This window comes from Ruditapes philippinarum, unplaced genomic scaffold (genome assembly GCF_026571515.1).
Source record: "Ruditapes philippinarum isolate M1 unplaced genomic scaffold, ASM2657151v2 ctg344_1_1_1_1, whole genome shotgun sequence".
NCBI classification, from domain to species: domain Eukaryota; kingdom Metazoa; phylum Mollusca; class Bivalvia; order Venerida; family Veneridae; genus Ruditapes; species Ruditapes philippinarum.
The window spans coordinates 332,554-342,519 of record NW_026861031.1 but is presented as its reverse complement, the minus strand read 5'-3'; the positions used below and the strand labels follow the sequence as shown (position 1 = coordinate 342,519).

Genomic DNA, 9,966 nt, shown 5'->3' with positions numbered 1-9,966 from the left:
AAAAATTTGGCACAATTTAGCCAATAAATACCAATAATAATTTCATAATTAAAATGCAACACTTTTTTCTTCTCAAGAGTGATATGAGAGACACAAATAATGTTCAAAGAAAAAAAAAGAAAGAAAAAAAGTTGCCGCTTTTGGGGCTTGAACCCACGCCCCTCAGTAACAATGCAGTTGACAGTAGTTCTAGCCTATTTGAATACCCTTCAAAGTGGAGGTAATGCATTAGGTGGATCCTACCTTAATATGATAACGACATGAAATGTCAAAGCTATAATATTGATTCAAGGTAATATTTAGCATATAAAACAAATATTTATGAAAAGACAAAATTACTAAGCCTACATAATGTATCTAATGTAAGGACATTTATAGATTATCATTCATCTGTATTGGAAGTAAAAGAACACAATAAGCAAACACTTTTAAAATTTACTGGTCACAAATGTACGATTGGAAACGAACATATACATTCTTTACCTAGCACATGTTATGTAAGGAACCTTAAAATATGCTATAATTATGACCATTTCGATAACTGTCTCTCAAAAAGGGGTAAGGTCAGGTGGCGACATTACAGCTTTAATGGTATAGTTTCATAATTTCAGGCACGAACAGGTAACTTGGTAGAACTACGAAACTTGAATAAGTTAAGTGAATAGCTTCTGTACATGACAGAAGTCCAAATTAATAACGATCAGGTGCATTAGGTTCTAGCTAAGGGACCTTAACAAAATGGAGATAAAAAAAAACATCCACAGAATATTAAATATGTTTATGTAGTGGTTATCATGGAACCCTCAATGTGACATGAGTACCATTCCATAACTGCGGCGTATGTTACCACCTTTAATGAATACGTGTGCCGAGAAAAAATTTGGAGGAACTCAATAAAATGGAATTTTGAAAGGGAATCAGAGATAATGTAGCCTGCATATTACAACTGTCAAAAGAAAACATACTCTTAGGTCACATAGGGCCAACTGCACTTAAACCACTTTGCAAAAAATGACACATTATCAAGATTTTTATTCGAAATATGATTGACGAGAGGGAAAAAAGAATTTATAGGACTTCATTGGAAATGACTTGTTTTTAAGTGCAATTACTTTCTCCTCATTATGTCATTTGCTTTTCATTTTTCTAGTTTTTTTTTATAAAACATTTTTGGAATTTGTTTGCATTCTTTGAAATGAGGATTATTAATGCGTCAAATGAAATGTTGTTTCAAACTAATTACATGTTATTCCCCATTTTCTCCCATCTTAATTCATAACTGAATTACAATAGTTATTATCTTTTAAATGTCTTACAGGAAATAACATGTGAAAGTGTTCTGATATTATCTTTTATATATTCTAACATTCAAGAATTCGAAGAATTATTTTCCATCCTAAATCATAAACTACAGACGGTGTACTGTATGAGTTATTTCATCAACACCTTTACGAGAATATTCTAATAATTCTAACAAAAGCTACAAAATGTTATAGCATGTTTCATGTTTGGTGAGTGGTGAATTAAATGTAACTTATGTGAAAGATGAAAGTAGCAACACGATATAAACAATTATTGTAATTATTCATCAATTTATGATTTACCATTATCATTAAGGTTTGTTGCATCAGGAATTAAGATATATTTTGTTGAGTTTGTTTCTAAAAATATCCCCACGCTATTAGCCATATCACAGTGTTGGAAGTTTATATTCGCTTCCGTTCTATACATTGAAAGTTATACATGTATAATATACCTAAGAAGAATACACAATACTGATACAGATTTCTATAATCTCCCGAGACGTCATATCTATAATTATAAATAAATATTTGTTACACGATTTACTCGCGCTTTGCACTGCTGTAATCAGTTGTATAATTTTTTACTCTCTTACCCTTCTGAGTGAGAATTGTTGCATATAGTATGAAGAGAATTATTATATTGAAAAAAAAGAGAGAAGTCAAAAATAAACATGTTCAGATGGCGGGGCACTGAATGAAAACACGCTAATTAGCGAGGGCGCGGGCGAAGTTTAATAAAAAAAAGTCTCTCTGCGGGGCCGCGGTGCAAGATTTAAGAAATAAAACGGCGGGGTCAAGGGACGAAAACACGTTTATTAGCGGGGGCGCGGGCAAAGTTTAATAAATAAAACGTCTCCGCGCTGCCCCGCTTATTAGCCTCTTTGCTTCCCGGACCCCGCACAGCGAAAAATCGAGAATTAACAAGTTAAAATGGCGGTGGCGCTGAGCGAAAACACTATAATTAGGGAGGGCGCGGGGCGAAGTTTAGTAAATAAAACGTCTCCCCCCCCCCCCGCTTATTTGCGTGTTTTCTTTCCGGGACCCCGCCAAGCGAAACATCGAGAATTAACAAGTTAAAATGGGGTGGCTCTGAGCAAAAACACTATAACTAGCCAGGGCGCTGGCCGAAGTTTAATAAATAAATCGTCACTCCGCGACAAGCGCGAGATTTCAGAAATAAAACGGTAATTAGAGTGTTTTTGCTCCGCGCCCCGCCGTTTTATTTTTTAAATCTCGCCAGGCGTCCCCAAGGGACGATGTTTTATTATTTAATTAGCCTGTTTTCGCTTCGCGCCTCCCCTTTTTTATCTTGGCACAAATCAGTCACCATTCTTCACATTTTTGTTAATAATTCTCTAAAAATGACAATAACTATACTTTACATTTTATTTTAGAATGGCCAATTCCCAGAAAATTTATAGAAAATCAAACTGATTTTGACTGGCCTTCTAAATTCATGAAACTGTCATTTGGCGGACACAAATACAAGCGGTAAGACTTTATAACACATTTGGAAGGTTCCATCTTTTATTGTGAACATAATCATTAAGCTCGGACTTATATCTTGCACGTAACACTGATTTTTTTTAATGACCGGAAACGAGCTCCAGGCTCACGTTAGACTTTATAGCATACGCGTCGGGATAAATTCCTTGCTGTGACCATTACCGTTGAGTTTAGAATCTTGATTTTGCAACTCTTTATCTGGCATTGGATATAACAGTATAAAAATATAACCAGTGCACATACACGTTATTCCTGAGAACATAAAATATTATTTTTTTCTCATTTTAATAATTATTTAATAAATCATTTTAATTATACATCTATAACGTCAGTTTCAAAAGAACAACAAATGATAATGCATGTATAATTAGAATGCTCAATATTTTGATAAACATTATTATATCATTGTATTTCTTAAATTCACCAAAAAATTCTGATGTCATAGTTATTATTCTCTCAGTCCATAGTATCCCTTGCGTTTTACGACATCAATATTTACCAATTCAATATCATAATACCTGTTTCTGCTATATAACTTGGTGGTTATTTTATTTAACAAAGCATATTAAGGACACTATTTTAAAACACGACAACGTAGCATTCAAGCACAATCACAGTAAGTGCCTCATATAGTCATAATTAAATTTACAATATATTCAAGTTTTTCTAGCGAAATGGTCCATTAGGCAAGGTTTATAATATCACACATAGTTATGTTGATAGTTATTATCATCACCAAAACAATAAACAACAAAATGATTATATACATGTAAGCTAGAGTTTGTCAATTGTGATCCGATGTTTTATTATAATATTATAATATCTTAATATACATTGCAGATAATACATTGTTCAAAAATATTTTAAGATATTATTATTCATCATATGTATATACATAATAAATCACTTAAAACTTTGAACGACATATTATATAAATCACTATGATTACACTTCTAGTGTTTTTTTTAAATATTTACATATTTGTTTAAATTGACCAATCCACTATAATCAGTAACATGATTTTTTCTAGGAATCCAATGTGTTATTCAATTGCACATTAATGCTCTCCATGGTGAAGCATGATTATTTTCCAAGAAACATAACTTTCATTTCCATTTGGCTATCTGTTGTATCCTGACGAAAGAATGGATTTGGATTTATATTGTTCTTATGAATTGTTGAATGGGAGGAAACTCCCGTTGTTCCAGTATGACAGGATTGCTGTCCCCTATTCATAGGACTATCCGATTCTTTGCAGTTACACAGCTTTTTAAGCTTATTAAATTGTACATTGAATAGCAAAAATACATAGGGATTGGTCGCTGAATTGCAAGCAGCCATACCGCCCAAAAGTGCGTATAATTTCTTCGAAATGATACAATGATTGCCATAACTCATAATCATTTCTACTATAAAGTATGGCATCGTGCACACGATAAACGTCAGAATTATCACAAATGTCATTTTCAGCGTTTTAAGCTTGGCCCTAGGCAGGGAACTCGAATGTGTGCTTTGCAAACACACTTTTCCTGGCTTATGTTTAACGCTGTTCTGGTTAGCTTTTCTAGATATCTTCAAAAATATTCTCGTGTAGCAAACAACTAGCATGATCAAAGGTACAAAGAACACAACGAAGAAATTCCATGTGACCCATATCTGTCTGTGCAGAAGTGGAAGATTGCGAAAAATGTTTTCACAGTATATCTTCCCATTTTCTCTATTAGCTTTTGTATGAAATATACCCATCACCGGTAATGACATTATAAAGGCCAGTGCCCAACCCGCTCCAGCCATTTTCCATACCTGAAAATAGTCAGAATTTATGTTGATGTAGAATAACAGCTTGTTGTTGTTGTCATTATTTTAAAATTTATATTAGTAAATTTAATTAATTAATAAAGACAGACATTTGCTAACATATTTCTGTAATTTTCTTAACATATATTGACACAAACATAATATATAACTTTTCGATGTAATATTTTTGTATATGATATTGATGCATTTAAACCTGTTCATGAAAAAATATTGTTATATTGCATATATTGATCACACCCATAATATATTTTGGTGGAATTTGTGTCATAGTCATACACGGAAATCAATTTACAATTATAATATCAAACGTTTTCAGAAGAAACAATTGTGTTAACGGGTTTAAACAATATAGAACAACATCGATTTAATTTTGACATTATCATACATTAAATAAGTGGTGCAAAATGTAACTTAAAATGCAAAAGAGATATTTGAGTTATTTTTCTTTCATTTGTTCGTGGCTCCTGTATGCAACATTTTTTATTGTTTGAATAAACTTGTATGAACAAAAAGTGAACTGTCGATTATTCCTGCATAGGGCTTACGTAAATGTGTTCACAACAATAATAAAAACAATATAATCAAAGGAAGGAATATTGTTCCACAAAATGTCCCCGTGTCACACAGGAAAATACCGGAGCTAAGGTTTGAACGTACAACGCTACAATAACTCTGATATAAAACTGGCAGAAATAAAATAAACATTGACAATTGAAACTGAAAAAATGTACAACAAAAGTACACACTGACAATTTTCAGGCACATAAGGTTGTTTTGCAAGTAAGCTAGGAAGCGTAATTACTTACTCCAGGTTTTGCCTAAAGGAACAAATATTTTAATGTGTAAAATTTTGTCTGAAATATCTTTGCATCAAGTATTTTGAAGCACACTATTAAACCTTGATAGATTATTATCTTGAATTTTCAAGTTTAAGATATAACGATACCTCGATATAATGCGTTGAATACCTATTATCAGATTACACTGTGACGAAAGAAATATTTCGTAGACCTATCATTTTAGCCTGATAAATATATAAACTCATTTTAAGTCATCGGTTCTAATTACGACTTATGCCGTTAAGCCGTACATATCTTGTAACTCATAATCCGGATACCTTCAACACTCGGCTATATTAGACCAAATTAATGTTTTATTAACGACCATATTACATATAACTAACGATGCATTCAGCCAATTTTAGCGGCATTGGAATATATTGATATTTCGCTTCAAGATTAATAATCAGTGACACATTAATTGAAAATAAGTAGCTTATTTGAGTAAATCAGGAATTACTTAAAATTATATATTTATAGAATCAATTTTTGACCTGTTAGTAACATATAACATGCCTAATAAGACAGAGTTATATTCTAAGAATATCTTATATTATGGTCTAGCAGGTAATAACGCATCACATAAAACCTCTGTGTTATTCTCTACAAGGTCGGTGATAACTATTACATGCATATTAAGTGTTTAGTTAAGCATTTGTACTTACATACGCACGTTTCCGCTGAAATTGTTTAGTAAGACATTATTACATTTCGCTTCTATCTAATGTTTTATAATTCTATCTCACTAAAAGGTAATCTACACAAAAAAACCTTTGAAATGCATTTCCCTGATTGGTTTTAAACGTAAATTTCTGTAGATTTAACACTAGATTTTCAGAGAATATCCACTATTCACCGTACCTCACCATAATCCCCGAACCCTCCAAATACGTGTTAATATTACTTTTACGTCTCGTCCAATAAAAAAGTAAAAATAAAAATAATTTATTGTTGTTTGAGTATTTATGCTTATTTAGTAATTATATTGGAATATTAGGAATTTAGCATTCCTGTGTGTTCGATCAAGCTAAAGAAATGTCGAATGCGTCTTATATTGGGGAAGATTTTATAAGCAATAAACATCAGTGGTAATTTAAGATATACTGATATAAGGTTTGTTCTATACTTTCTCTATAATCCGCTTTAAAATAACTATATGAGTATATGTGAAATGTCAAATCAAGTTTATAATTATATACCCGTAAAATTAAAAAAAAATGTTATGATATAATATTGAAAAATATCACTAGCACACTGGAAAATGAGTATGCTATTATTTTCAGCTCTTTTTCTCTTTACATGTTTTTCCAAAGAAAAAAAAGAAAGCAAATGATGACGCGAATAGGACAGACAAGTTTTTTTTATGTCATGTATATTTTGCGACAATTATGGTGACGTTTGACCAATTAGGGTGAGGATAAAATATAAAAGGTAAATTTATTGAGCCCAAAACAATTTCAACGCAACTTCATATATATTTACCAAGAATATAGAATTCTTTATGACATCGCCCAGTAAAATACATTTAGTCCGTACTAATGCCTTACAACATACTGCAACATATTGTTAATATACAAATCTTGATAAATTATTTTTTACATGCAAATGCTTTCATAGTATAAATTAAATAAAAAAAATAAATACATGACTAAGTGAAAAATAAAACCAAAAGAAATAAGAAAAATAATTTCATTAATTATACTAGAATTATGAATCTAATAATACACACACTTTCATGACAACAAGATGATCTTTCAAAGAAAACAACTTAAAAGATATTTGAAACAATATATATCAAGAAACACATTATAGAACATCGGGGGGAAAATAAAACCCTTTTAAAAACAAATTTTAAAAAGATTTTTCAATCAGGTAAAATGCATTTTTTTTATAAAAAAAATTTAAAAAGGTTTTAAACATAAAATAAGTAAATTTTTTTATACAATTTTTCTGTCAGTTGATTAAGCATGCAAATAAGGTCGTCTCTTAATACAAACTACCACATTCGTGCGAACAATTGAATAACTAAAAAAACTGAAATGTAAAGTTGTCCAAAAATTTAAAAGTGAGAATTTTTAACTTTAGTATTGTGATGTTCGTCATTTATTTTTTTTTACCTGATTCGTAAAATATTCATCCATTTATAATTCGATTGTCAAATTATTTAGTTACTTGATTTATGGATTTATTCTTATCGAGATGTTAAATTGGACGCGTGTTAAACTGGAATAAAGCAAGATGTTTGCAGTCTGATATGACATAAAATGATCTTGACTTACCGAAATACTCTCTTTCAGTGGAGATCTGATAGCCTGGTGTCTATCCAACGCTATCACAACAAGCATATAATTACTGGAGACCATCGAGAAGATTTGAAGAAATTTTACAAGACGGCACATAACGTCACCAGCAACCCACTCCCTGTCAACATATTCCCATATCAGCTGAGGAAATACAGCAAGTAATATAACAAGCACATCCGCTAGAGTCAGATTAAGGATGAAAGCATTCACTCTTGATAAGTGATTGAATTTTTTTGAGATTCGTCGATTGTAAACCATCCAGAGGACAACTAGTATGCTCCCGATAATACACAGAGAAATTGTCAGGTACAAAACGAGCAGGCGGTATTTTAAATCCAGTTCAATGTCATGGACAGAATTGGGACAAGGTAAAGATTTATTTGTTTTGTTGGCTTTTTCAATTTCTATTGTAACTGTCTCACCATTTTCCGGTACGTAATCAACCTTTGACGATTCTGCCATATTTGCAATTACTATGTTTCAATTTATATAAATCAGTCTTAAAACGATTATTTTACATTTTACTAAAGGTTTCTTCTTTCTTCTTGAGAACAACCGTTATGTTCAATGCACAACTGTTAAAAAATGTTCGCCAGATATTCAATGAATTTGAATTTGTCTTTAACTGTATAAAAAAGTTAATGCAATGCACTCATTATTCGTTGTAATCAGATAATTCTTCAATAATAAAAACCATTTTTTACCAGTCATTTCCGTCTAAAAATATTGTTGAAATATTGTTCAAATATCAAAATTTAATTTTATTTTTATTTCATAAAGTTGAACCTGGTAGGTAAACGTGAATGTTCTTTTTTTTATTAGGGTAAACCCCAAAAAATTTCAGAATAAAAAACAACAATTTAAAAAGGGATAAATTTTCCCAAAAAACTTTCCCTTTCCTTTATTTACTCCAAAATTTTAATTTTTTTTTAAACCCCGTTCAAAATCACTATAAAAAATACCATTCACCAAAAAAATTTATTTCGTTTTCCTTTTTAGTTTACAAAATTTTTGTCGTAACTGAAGCTGCATACTTTACCCGAGCGTTTTAAATACAAATTCATACGCGAGAAGCCTCTGTGTAGGTAAGTGACATTGTAGCTACAAGTAACAGAATCTATTTCTTTCTTGTATCCTAGCTTTATCTGTCAGTAAAATATTTCTTCACAGAAGCCGAATTCTCTATCTTAATCTGTCCTGCTACTCTACGCGGGCGTTCTCCGATAACAGTTATTCTCTATACTAGTGGAGTAAAGCGCAGCTTTGCACTGATGAGTATTTTGTTAACTTTTCCCCATCAAATACCAAGTTCTACGGATTGTTCAATCTGTTTCAATTAACGCTTAATCACAATAAAACAGCTATTAATTTGCTTTAGGTTCAAATACTTACTGACATTCAGATAAAAGAGATTTATTTTTTTTTTAGCCATCAGCTGAAAAGCGGGTTTTAAAAATATTATATTTTTTCCTGGCTTGCACAGATGTTCTGTTTTTAATTCATTTACAAATCAACACAATATTTATTTATAGCTGAATGCATGATGAGTGGATGATGATCCTGGGAAGGGCTTAATCTAATGTTGTAAGAATTTGTTGCCCAACCCATTTGCATTTTGATATGTACTCATTATTTGTATAATATATACTCATGGCTTGTAAACATGTATTCAACGCAATAAAATATGTTTAAACTCATAGGGTTTGCAGCTATGTATGAATCCAATATAATAAGTTTTGTATTCAGCAATATGTAATAACCTCATACTCTTGCATTGCTATTTTGTTACAATTGTGTCAAAACTTCTAGTACAATAAGGATTGGTTATGAGTCGTTTAAACTCTGAAAATCAGAACGAAGTTATATGGGGTATAAACGTGATTTCAATTGTTTTTAATATTTTACTTTGAATAGGAGGCTAAATCTAGATTGAGTACATAAGTAATTACTTATGAATCGTGATCGACTTTGAAAATGTAAACGAAACCTTAAAGATTAAATCAAATAATTATTTATATTTGGAGATACAATAATGCAAACTGTGGAAGTTCATTATGTTATATTTTGTGAACAACTTATTACATTAATAAGTTGAGCATTTATAAGTTGATTACAAAAGCACGCGCAAGATAACATAATTTGTTCTATTAGGTTCAATGCATAAAGTATAGCTGGGAAAGTATCATAAACAGGAGT

At 31.1% G+C, this 9,966-nt stretch overlaps 1 protein-coding gene across 2 annotated transcripts; it reads right to left on the bottom strand.

The window, feature by feature from the left end:
• Positions 1 to 423: 423 nt before the first annotated feature.
• Positions 424 to 8,588, bottom strand: LOC132714310 (cephalotocin receptor 2-like). 2 transcript variants are annotated; one of them, XM_060697152.1, is made up of 3 exons: positions 7,747 to 8,588; positions 6,133 to 6,147; positions 424 to 4,613 (listed from the first exon to the last, which is right to left on the bottom strand). In XM_060697152.1, the coding sequence occupies exons 1-3, from the start codon at positions 8,230 to 8,232 to the stop codon at positions 3,894 to 3,896; spliced, it is 1,221 nt and encodes a 406-aa protein (XP_060553135.1). In that variant the 5' UTR covers positions 8,233 to 8,588; the 3' UTR covers positions 424 to 3,893. The 2 variants fall into 2 exon arrangements, with proteins under 2 accessions (XP_060553135.1, XP_060553136.1); XM_060697153.1 differs by lacking the exon at positions 6,133 to 6,147.
• Between the last annotated feature and the right edge of the window lie 1,378 nt (positions 8,589 to 9,966).

Excerpts from the sequence above, each read along its gene's own strand:
- LOC132714310 (XM_060697152.1), bottom strand. The coding sequence starts at position 8,232 with ATGGCAGAATCGTCAAAGGTTGATTACGTACCGGAAAATGGTGAGACA.